Raw genomic sequence first — 11,954 nt, 5'->3', positions numbered from 1 at the left:
GAACACTGTCAGTATAAAGACAATCCCTCTGCACACAAGTGCTTACTGTACTTTTCAAGTATTGTTCTACATCAAGTAACCCCAGACCTTCCAAGATCTTTTTAGTCTGGCTTTCACTTGAACTATATCGTCTATTTATACACATGGATAGGATCCATTATTGAGCAAGACCTTTGCACTCAATCTAAAGTTGTCATGCTGGATGACAATGACAGCTGAATGCTTGAAATTTGCCCTAATTGTACTAAAGATCACACCATGGACATAGAGATTTACACGGTTGCTGCGGGGCTCGATATTTGTCTTTCTCACTCTGTCTGACCCCGGAGTGCGACATTGTATCTGTGTTATAGCAGACATTTCTTCGCTTTCAAACGATGTTTCTTCGCATAGCACACAAATGTTTGCCAACGCTGAGTCTACCTCAGATAACACTGCAGGCGGTGTATTTTCTGGTGATATTTATGAGATACTTAGGTATTTTTATACTAAGATATGTGTGGCCTAAACTCAGACCTCATACAAAACATCCATGTGACCACATGAGGGTTTTTTTTTTATACATTCTGGTATAAACTTTTAGCCACAGAGTCACATGACAGAGGATTTACTGACAATATGCCACATGTAAAAAAATGTTTGACCTTTCTGCAGGGCTGTGGCAGATCTCCTCCATCCAGAAACCTACATTGTTCCAACAGGATGTGATGCACTAATTATATTTACAAGTGCAAGGCCCAGACTCCAGAGTTAAACTAACATGATAAACACACCTGCCGGCTGATGGCAGAGCAGCCTCACAGTGTTTGTCAGTGTATGTCTGCCGGATGTTAAATCAATAAACTAGCTCAACGTAGAAAAGAAAGAAAAAAAAAAGAAGCCTGATTCAGTCCACAGGCTGGAAGAATGTTACTCATTCTGGCCCCCAAAATTTTCCTCTTGGCTGAATCATATCTCATCTGAATGGTATTCAGAGCTGTTTTTGGCGGGTCAAGATCTCGTGATCTATGGCTAGAGAACAGTGTCAAGTGACATTGAATTTCTAAACTTTATCTGTTCAGTGTTATGAATCCATAAATAGATACAAGTGACTAATTACATAGTTTGAAATAGTTTCTATAAATAAAAAATAATAACTTGCTTCCTCTATTATCTCTAAAATGCTTTAGTTATTATAATTTTATTTTTGTGTCAAGTACTTGATAAGTGCTTTTTTTCAGCTTTGAATCTGAAATATGTCTGAATATATATCAAAACATAACATAACACATTGAATGCATCAGAAACAACTACATGAACGAGAAGTCTGTGAAGTCTGTGTCCAGGTCATCTTTTGTTGTTGTTGTTCATTCTGGGGCGTATAGATTTGGTTGTAGATCTGTGAAGATGTTTCACCGCTCATCCGAGAGGCTTCTTCATTTCTCAGCTTCAGCTTGAAAGAACACATGAGTGAGCACCTGTTGGAACTCCCTAAATAGATTTAGCCAACCAAATCCACCAGGGGTCACTGAGCATCAGAGTGCCACAAAGGTCATGTCCACGACAATACTATACAACACTTAAATCAAGTTCTAAATTAAATTTCTTATGTTTTTTCTTAAATCATGTACTTCAGCACAGCCTCATAAACCACAGAAGTCAGTTGTAGATCCATGAAGACGTTTCACCTCCCATTCAAGAGGCGTCTTTAGTTCTGACACCAAGTCCAGTTGCAGCAGAACTCTTCTCAAAATACATCAAACAGGTATGCAGTATGCAGAAAGAGTCATGACAAGACTTGTAACACCTGTAAGAGCAGTGAATCACTGAAGTACTTGAACCCACACAAAGTAACCGACTGAAATGTTTCCAAATAGGACATTTTTTCTCAACAATATCTACTATTTTCCTGAGTGCTAATAAATCTTTGATGTTTATTTAATCCTATTTTACTGTAACTGTAAAATGTGTGGAATGTTGTTCTGGCACACAATTGCAAGTACATGAAAAAAGTTTGAATCTCATTAATTTAGTTTCCAGAATAACTAGAGACCCACTTTTAATTTACTGTGACCAAAACTCCCAAACCACAAATTCATCAACAATACATTGCCCACAAGCTACGTCCTATGTGTAGATCTCATAACGGGGTTGCTTCTTAATTGTTTCCTCAGGGCTCCATTAGCGGCACTAAAATCATACGTGTAAAGGAAGAATGGGCACGTTGTTGACTGCCTTCACCTGTTTTACACATCTGACTCAAACTTGGGGCAGCATCTGTGAACTGTTGAAAGAGAAAAGCTCAGGATATGAGAAACTACACCACTGACACAAATAAATCAGCCAGTGTGTTATTTTGTGGATTTACATTATTGGCCGATCCCCTGACTTTCATTCATCATCATCATCAGGTCAAAACTTTATGACTTGCAAAAAATGGTAATAATAAAATAACTAGCAAACGTTAGCATTATACCACACTAAGATGGTGCATGTATCCCTGCTAAACATCAACATATTAGCTCTGTCATACTGACATTAGCACCACAGTATATCTGTAGACGCTTATGTTACTTTCTTGTCTTGTTAACAGGCAACAGCAACTGACAAGTTAAAGACAATTTAAAAATGCATTCATTATTGAGTCAATTCTTCTCATGTTACAAATCAGTAATTCAGACCCTAACAGCAGTTTTGTGATGTCACTGCAAAGTACATGTCACTCAATGATACATTGTATCGAAAATTATATTTAAAAAAAATAGAATCAGGCTGTTTGATTTTTTTATTCTTATTATTTCCTTTTGAACTTATACATGAAAATCATTTGTCCTGTTTGAAAGTGACTTTGAGGGTTGGCAGGATTTTGTCCTTCGGCACAGCAGTAGTTTAAAGGTCCACTGTGTACTATTTAATGCCATCTTGTGGCAAACTTGCAGACTGCAACCGACTGAATACTGCTCGATTTACCCTTCTTTACTAAGTGGGAAGGAGAATTTACAGTGGCTGTGAAAATCCAGTGTTTGTCCATTCTGGTTAAACTGAACATGCAGATCTACCCCTCTGTAGATAAAAAGGGCTAATTTTAACAAAACGAACACATAACAATTCTTATTTATATTCTCATAATTCTCATATTTTACACTCATGAAAACATAGTTCTGAATATTATATTCAATTTCTGCCATATTCTGTCCCCCTAAATCTTACGCACTGGACCTTTAAGACTGTGAATAAATCTCACTGAGGAATGACACCTGTAACACTCCAGTGGTAAGCACTGCTCTGCAGCACCTGGTCTTACTGTCCTAAAGTGTTGACTACATTTATGTGTAATAAGAAATTGGTTAAACAAAGTCCTCTGGCATGAACACAAATATATATCCACCCAAATTTAAGTGTGAGTTTGAGTCATCTATGAAGCTAACAGAAATAAATCACGGACAATAGGTTAGGCCAAGAAAGAGGTGATGTATAGGTGTACAGGTGGTTGACTGACCCCAGTAACAGATTAAAGTTAATCACAATAAACACAGCAATTACATCACAGAATAAATAATCACATTTTTTTTACAAAGAAGTAATGCAAGAATCTTGTCATAAATAATTATAAATAAATAAATAAAAAAGAATAAATAACACAACAGATGATGGAGTGTTGCATGTGAAACAAACAGTATACACTACTAGCCTTATTGCCATCTTTGGAAACAGCAGCTGACATGCTAAAACACATTGCACTGTTCTGCTTCTCACGCCCATTGTCTCATTTACATGACCAAGGCTCTTTTTAACACATCGACTCGCAGACTAATGAGCGAGAGTCCAGAAAACACTTCAGCGCTACATGCAGAAGTATGAGCCCTTAGGGAGTCCATTCAGCCTCATGCCAGTGTGCCCCTCTTCTCTCTCTGTGACAAGTGCAATCTATTTGGGCAAACACTGCCAACCATCTTTCCCTCCCCAGCCCCAGAAACAATGGCTCTCAATTACCAGTCAACAATAAATTAGAATATTAAAAGCAGCAGAGGACGAGGGAGTGGATGGGGTTGAGAAAGCCTGAGGTGTGTGACCCTCTGAGAAGTCTGCAGATGTCGACCGGTTGGGGTCTGTCATGCCGGGCCGGCCAGCTTGTCTTTGACATGTAGAGAGAAAAGGGAGGGACAAACCTGAACCTCCTCCCCACTGCAGTCTCTACACTCAGGGTGCCCCATGTTCCTCAGTTAATCCCACTTTATCCAAGAGAGGCGAGCTGTCAGATCTGAGAAGGGGGAGACACGGGGGCAGAAGGAGACAAAAGCAGGACAAACACATAAGTTTTGAGACATTTTAATGACTGTTTAACAAGTCCTAGGTCTGGGGATAAAGAATGGGGGCACACTTACTGCTGAATAGGCGCATAAAGAGGCTTCAGAGCAGATTCCCACAGAATTAGTTAAATGCATGGAGGCAGAAAGAATACTTGTGTTTTGGTGAAATGAGGCTCATTTATGAGCGAAATGCTCGAGAGGACAACACACCTGGGGATAAAAGTGTGCGGCGAACACACAACAAGCTGCTTCAAATGACATTTGCTTTATGCCAATATGCTGGGATTACTGTGACAATAATTAGATTTCAATTACTCATTTAAAGCCTCTCTGCAAGTCTTATGATGCAGACTAAAAATGGATTATTTTACTGTGTGTTCATGGTATAAATGCAGGCTTGTGATGGATGTGATTATGTTCTCTGTCATAACATGTTAATGAGGTGTATTTGGGTAATCAACAGAAACTTAACCAAATCTATGAAGATCAGGTGTTTTATGTTTTGGGGTTTTATGACCTAACAATGTTTGATTCAGAACTCCTGTTCATGTTAATTAAATTGGAAATAAAACATGCATTGTATTGATAACATTTGATAAACAACAGGTCAAAACAGATGATCTAATATTCTTACAAAATATATTTTATATCAAACATTTAGCAAAAACCTGGATGAGTTTAGACTGATGCTGTATTTAAATAAAGGATAACTGATGATGTTATATGAATGTTCCTTTCAATTTGTTGGCTGAAGTCAGACTTACTCTGACCTCAGCAGCTTCATTAAGGACTAATCATAGTGATCAACTCACCACTTGTGTTCCAAATTGCGTTGGTCTGATTCTTGTAGCCATTCTTCATGCACTCGTCCACATAGGATTTGGGATCGCAGCCTGACATGAGGATCTCTCTCAGCAGGGCGATGTAAGCTATGGCCAGTCTCAACGTGTCTATCTTTGACAGCCTTTTCTCGTAGGGAAACGTTGGTACGTGACATCGCAGCTCCTCGAAGGCTGAATTGATGCTCAGCATCCTCTTCCTCTCCCGGATGTTGGCGGCATGCCGCTGCACCTTGTAGGGGTGATGGGTCACCAGCCGCCGCGCCCTGCGCTTGGTAACCTCCAGTGGTTCATCCACGGAGGAGCTTTCGCCTTCAGCGCAGACGCCAGCACCCGGAGACTGCACGTCGAGGTCGGTAAAGGTCAGCTGTGCGTCCGGGAACATGGACTGGCTGCCAAAAGAGGACCAGGGTGAGAGCTGGCCTGTGGCTGCTGTGTAGTCCAGCAGGAAGGTGTCCAGCTGGGTTTGAAGCTGAAAGTTTTGGTCCATCTGTCCCCAAAATGCAAAGTCTGTGGTGCCATCCTGGTCGAAATCAAAAAGTATGTCCTCCATATTTTGAAAAAGCAAAATGTAACAGGAGTGATGGATGAAGTCTCTGGAGGCAGACAACAACAGCGCGCAGGTTTCCGTTATTAAACTGGTAACTGCCTACCTGCACGTGTCTGGATCTCTGCTGTGTGACAGCCTCATGGGCACATCTCCTGGATTAAATACTTCCAGGGCCTCCATGTTTCTCGGCGGGTTGCTCTAGCCAATTCTAAGGGTTGAAAGGGGGCTCTTAAGAACACTTTACCCCTCCTTGTGGATCGTTCATTGCTTTAAAAACGCATTACAAAGGAATCAGTTGATCTCCGGACGACAAAAAGCGGAGAAAACACGTGTCCAATTATAAACTTCCTCCCAAGTAGTCCCGCTAATATTGACAAAAAAACACTCACAGTGTTTAGCATCAGTCATTGGAGGGCTTGTGCCGGGCGCAGCGGGCCATGCAAACCCGGTGGCCTCTGAAAGGGATTGTTTTATCTATTAAAGCTCAGCTGACAACAAACACTGCTGTCAGAAACACATGAAAGCTCTTTGTTAGTAGAAAATGTAACGAGATCTCAATGGGGAAGAAGCATTTTCTTATATTTTGCCTTTGGGTTTATTCTGGTCTAGACATATTTTTACGCACTGAAGTCAGATACCAAACAGACCTACAAGATGTAAAATATTCCAGCAGTATCACCACAACTCGTCCCACATAATTTGGGTCTAAGTCGCCACATTAATACGCTCCTAATTTGCAAATGATATGACTGACTAAATGTCAAACCATGGAGAGGACGCACGCTGTAATTACTCTGGGGTTAATCAAATACGCGAGCTCTTTTCTTCGAGGTTGGATGGAGGGCAGCTTGGGGATGAACTTTAATTCAAGAAGGCTGTATGTTTGCTAACACGTGGTTTTGATTTGACAAAGTCCTTCAGGATGTTAATTTAAAGGGAATCTGTTTGTTGCAGTAAACACAGGCGGTGTGAGGCCTTTGGCTTGGAGCAGCTGACTTAACCAAATTATCCGGACGGCTAACAGTGAGACAGGTGAAGCTTGTGACTGAATTAGTTGGTGACAGTGCCAAATATTTTTGCCTCATAGATAATAAAGACACGTGTTTCAGTTCATTGTAGAGTTGGAATGGGTGAAAATCGTTTTTATGTTGTTTCTATAATTCATTTCATTTTATTTTTTACTCCAGGATTTCAATAAAAAAGGCACCTTTCTAACATTTTGCTCCTATTTCATGCTGCTTTCCTTGAGGTATTAGATGTATCCGCGTCAAATAAGACGTGGAAATAATTTAATCCTCCTAAATAGTTACAGATTTGATTTCATGCTGAGTTTTTTTTAAGATGACGCACAGACAAGTTGTTTGCTTATATTGAAGAACCGATATGAAGTCCACAATTCGTTTGATTTCCCTGCAGGGACTTCCATTATTTGTTTCAGGAAACACATCAAAGTTACTGCTATCCCCCCCCCTCACATTAGTTAATGAACCCACAGCACCAGTGTTGATCTAACCATTTTCCATCCTACAGTTCAATTAACCCGTAAGTCTGATCCATCTTAAAAGACAACATTCAGATTAATGGCTGCGTTGTTATCGTGCACGGCATCTCGTTTAAAGAGTCGAGTGGAGTGTAAATTAGGCACGAACGAGAAAATATGTAACGTTTAAAACGATTTCGGATTAACACGACATCAAGTTCACTTTCTTTACATCTCCTATCCCAGATGTTCTCTGATAGTTGTTGGAGGTTTTACTGACTAACAAGCTGCTTTAAAAAGGCTTTAATGATACTGGATGCTTAAATCTCACATGTTTAACAAGTTATTATTATTATTAGTCTATGGACAAAGTCATGAAAGATTTGATACATTGATGGATACATTGTGCCATACCCCTTTCTCTCTTACTCTCAATCCTCAATTTTCATTTATTTTAAATAGTGTAGTATATCCTATATAATACATTCATATCTTTTCTACAGTGATACTTCTACAATGTTTGTATACGCTTGATACAACCTTTTCATAGTGTATAGTATATTGATACATGTTTATTATTTATTTATTTTATTAACTTATTCACTTTTTAAAGTTTTTTCTTTTTGGCTTATTTTTCATTTCCAGTGCTGTTACCGCAACTAATGCTCTTAATGCCGAGATGACCACATTTCATTGTACTGCTGACCTTGTGTTAACTTAAATATGACAAATAAACCTGAAAGTGAACTGAAGCGCCTGTGAGATATGACAAAAAGTTTGCATCTACCCCAGTCGGTAGGATTAAAGTTAAACTGAATTGAAACTGAATGAGAGCAGGTGTAAAATGAAAATGAAAGTGGGATATTTTCTGTGAGCTTTGGAGTAAGAAAAACATGTGAATTTATTATTTATTTATTTTTATTCTGGAAGGAACTGCCAGTCACAAAATAAAATGATCTCCATAAAACAAAACAAAGAAACTATTTTAAGACTTTATAGGCTCCGTGTTTCGCTCAGCTCATTACAGTCAGACTCATTCAGATTTGGCTCAGCAGCACACAATGTGTTTGCTTGGCTTCCTAATTACTGAAGAAGAGGAGCAGACAGCCGGCAGTGAAAGGTGCGGACCCTGTCATGACCTTCTGCCAGCCTGCCTGCGGCATCTCTCTCCCAGCTGACGGTCTTGGTTTGGTTTGGTTTTGAAGTGACGCGCCTGTCAGATTCAGATCCAACCTTATTGTTTATACAACAATCTAAGAGGGCTGAAGGGTTTGGAAAGAACGAACGATAGCAACCCTTCAGAAAATGTGAAATAAATAAAGAAGAAAATATAATAAGAATAATAAACTCAACACTGAGCTGGTTGCTTTGCAGATGAAAATTTGTTTTTTATATGCCCCGATTGAGACGTGAAAGCAGTTTTTCTGGCTTATAAACACTTGTTAAAAGCACAGTTCATTGACATTCAAGCCAGAATGTGTTCCTGCGACTGACTGTGACTGTGCTGTAAAATCCCGTCCAGGGCTTTCAGCCCAGAGAACCGGACAGCGTGGAAGAGTCAAGTGCGCCTTGGACGCAGGGCCACATGCTCGCAATTAGGACTGCGGTTTATAAAGCTGTTTCCCACCTGGGAGTTACTGTGCGGAAAACATGGAGGGTAATGAAACTGTGAATCAAATTCACATTAGAATTGATCCACACCTGCTTCTTTCATGTCCTTTATAATATTATGATTTTTAATCAGGGACATATTTGGTGGGGTTAGAGTGGGCACTGTTAGCTCTTGTGTCATTTCCTACAAATTACTGTGTTGCTCAACACAGAGGGAGTTTTCAGAATAGGTGCCAAAATGCTTTGTCCCTCCCTAATATTTCTCTTTCTTTATTTCTCATTCTTTCAACACTTTCACAATGCCTCTCCCACCCTCCTCTCTCTCTCTCTCTCTCTCTCACACACACACACACACACAGAGTGAAAGTTGTGACCAGCACACATGAGATGAAGCATCAATGCAGCAACAAAAAAAAGAAAGATTAACATTTCAGGGTTCTGCTCAGTGACGCACATCTTGTTTGTTTGGGTACGAGGCTGATAAACATCTTGGTTCTGAAAGCCTCTGGGATCTGTCTTGGCTGCTATGAGAGAATGGCATAGCAGCCAAGTGTAATCTTCAGCCTAGGCCACAAACTGCTCTTTGATCCGCGCTGGGACTGAGCCATTAGAGTGTCACGGCACACTGAAGCGATAGCTCAGAGCAGAAGTTACCCTTGACCACAGATTAGGATTGAGATAGCCTCAGGCCTTTTACCTTTAAAGGTAACTTACAGTCAGTAATAATGCAATGAACAGTATGTGCCCAGCTTCAAAGTGCACACCAGTCAACTGAATGAACACAATGCAGGAAATGCCTTGACCGATTGCATGCAAACCTCTCTTGTATGTGAAGTATTGCATTTTAGGGTAAAATTAATTTCCTATAAACTGTTATTACATATTTGGGGCAAAATCACATGATTGATTTGTGATCTTGTGCTGTGTGCCACCAAGGCAAGCTAAGGTAAAAACCTGCCAAAGAAATGAATCTGATTTTCAAAGTTAAGTAACAGTTTACTGGCTCCATGCCCATTCCTGTCTGCATTTCAGGCCCAGGTCTGGTCTGGAAAAAGCATCACGGTCGTAAAGTAGGCCTTAAGCAAACACCCCTACGGGGGCACCACCCCTCTCCCTGGACCAGCAAGAGCGTGAAGCTGGATCAGAGCCCCCTGGTTTGATAAAAACACATCGTTTTGCAGTGCGGGTGTGTATATGCTGCATGACAACAGGTGGTATTTAGATAATATGACATTATATGGGTGCACGTGTGTACAACACATCATAACCCTCCCCTTTACTCCACTATTATATTCATTAATCCCCAATCTGTGCTTTCATTTTGAGACTTTCAGTCTCTTTGGAATGTCTGAATAGCCACAGAGGACTGAGGAATGTGGAGACCATGATCATCAGTGGTGACACCTGTGGAGTACCAGCTGTCAATCACTGCAAAAGATTTCTAATTTTATTCATTCGAAATTATTCAAAAAAAGGTATAAAGGCATATTTCCAGAGCTCAAGGACGATAAAACTCACTCAACCCATAAAAAAGCCATTTTAACTTTCAGGTCCAAAAAGAAAAATGAAAAGAAAAGTTATTTCTATGTAAGCAAAATATATTAGGGACACAGATGAGGTCTAATAGGCCTTTTCCAACTGTGTGGGTACGCAGCAATATCAATGATGTTAAAACTTTCTTTTTCTAGTGAAATAATTGTCCCTACATGGGGGATGTCAAGTTCACACACATTTTTATAAAAAAGCATCAGCAGTATTTTACAACCAAATAAAGTCTGAGGTGGTCACTACCTAAATTGGACTAAGGATTCAGTTCATTTTGGCAGAGTACTAAACTCTGGTTGTAAAAGCTGGTTAAATCATAACATAGTATGCTGTAAGCCGTATCCCGTATTTTGAATATGGTGGAAATTAGAGGAAATCTGTGAACAGAGAAGGAAACAAATATGTTTTTAAAGGAGTATTCCCCTGGATACCACAGTTCCCATAATGCAACATGATAATGTCTTACATTAGACCATCCTTACCTCATCAATGCCCACATCTTTCTGCTGCCCAGACTGTGAGCTCAGAGCACTGGGGGACTGTTGTGGCGTTTTGGACCACAGGTGGTTTACAGGTCTGCGGTCACAGGCAAATGTGAACAGGGAGAGGAGACAGTGTTGTGCCAGAACCTGAGCTCAGGAAGTGGGCAATTTAACCAAGCTCAGCAACCTCTATGAACTTGATGACAGGGGAAAAAAGACCAAAGAGGGCACTGATAGAAGAAACTAAGAGAGTAAATCTGAGACTGACCTTTAGTCGTTAGCGAGAGCTTCATGGAATAGAAAGACAGATGTCGACCAACTAACAAGTAATATTAGCTGTGTCTTGTTTGCTTGATGTTTGGCTTGTCAACTTACTGGTTTCTGATCATTTAAAGTAATTTAATCAAACAAATACACGTGTACAGCTGTCCATTTTTACAACAGTCGTATTGCACTCTGAAATCAGAGGTACTAAATCGCAAAATTGATTTAGTATCAGTCACATGTTGAGCTATTTTAAATAAATTGGAGAGTGATTTGTCCACTTGTGGAACACAGTGACAGACTAGCATATGGAACACTCTTGCTGAAACCAGATGTGAATATGCTCCTCCTGCAACTCCATTTCCTTGGAACAAAACACTATCAGGTCCATGAAGACAGACACACACACACACACACACACACACACACACACACACACACACAGGGTTGATAGGAGATGGTCTTAACAGGCACAAGGGCGTCTTAGGTCAATGCAGAGACATGCCGCTGGACACACGGCCCTAAAGACCAGCTGCTGGCTTTGTTGTGCACCAGTTGTCTTTATCCCTCTTTGTCCTGACCCTGTTGTTCAGGTCAGCAAAGTGTTGCATGTTTTCTTATCATGATTAAGAGAAAGTGAAAGAAGCTTTTTTTCTGTTCAGGGTTCGAGTGGACTCTGCTCTGGATTTGATTTAGATCTGAAAAGAAACGCTGTCACTTAGGACATTCACACTTAGGACAATCCTCTGTTTTCAGCTGGTCGAGTAGTAGATAGGATATGGTTTCCAAAGCAAGGTGATGAAAGAAGACGGCCATGGCTGAATTGGTGTAAGAGCACGTTGGACACAGAGTTATGATGTTGAATGCTTAGAGACAAGAGAGGCAAAACAAAGA

The 11,954-nt window shown here is 40.2% G+C and overlaps 1 protein-coding gene across 1 annotated transcript; it reads right to left on the bottom strand.

The window, feature by feature from the left end:
• Nucleotides 1–2,755: 2,755 nt before the first annotated feature.
• LOC109140798 (pancreas transcription factor 1 subunit alpha) lies at nucleotides 2,756–6,127 on the bottom strand. Its single transcript, XM_019268604.2, has 2 exons — nucleotides 5,102–6,127; nucleotides 2,756–4,240 (listed from the first exon to the last, which is right to left on the bottom strand). The coding sequence occupies exons 1-2, from the start codon at nucleotides 5,679–5,681 to the stop codon at nucleotides 4,203–4,205; spliced, it is 618 nt and encodes a 205-aa protein (XP_019124149.1). The 5' UTR covers nucleotides 5,682–6,127; the 3' UTR covers nucleotides 2,756–4,202.
• Between the last annotated feature and the right edge of the window lie 5,827 nt (nucleotides 6,128–11,954).

Source organism: Larimichthys crocea, chromosome I (assembly GCF_000972845.2).
Source record: "Larimichthys crocea isolate SSNF chromosome I, L_crocea_2.0, whole genome shotgun sequence".
NCBI lineage: Eukaryota > Metazoa > Chordata > Actinopteri > Sciaenidae > Larimichthys > Larimichthys crocea.
Note: the sequence above shows the minus strand (reverse complement) of the source record. Positions and strands in the feature narration are given on the sequence as shown.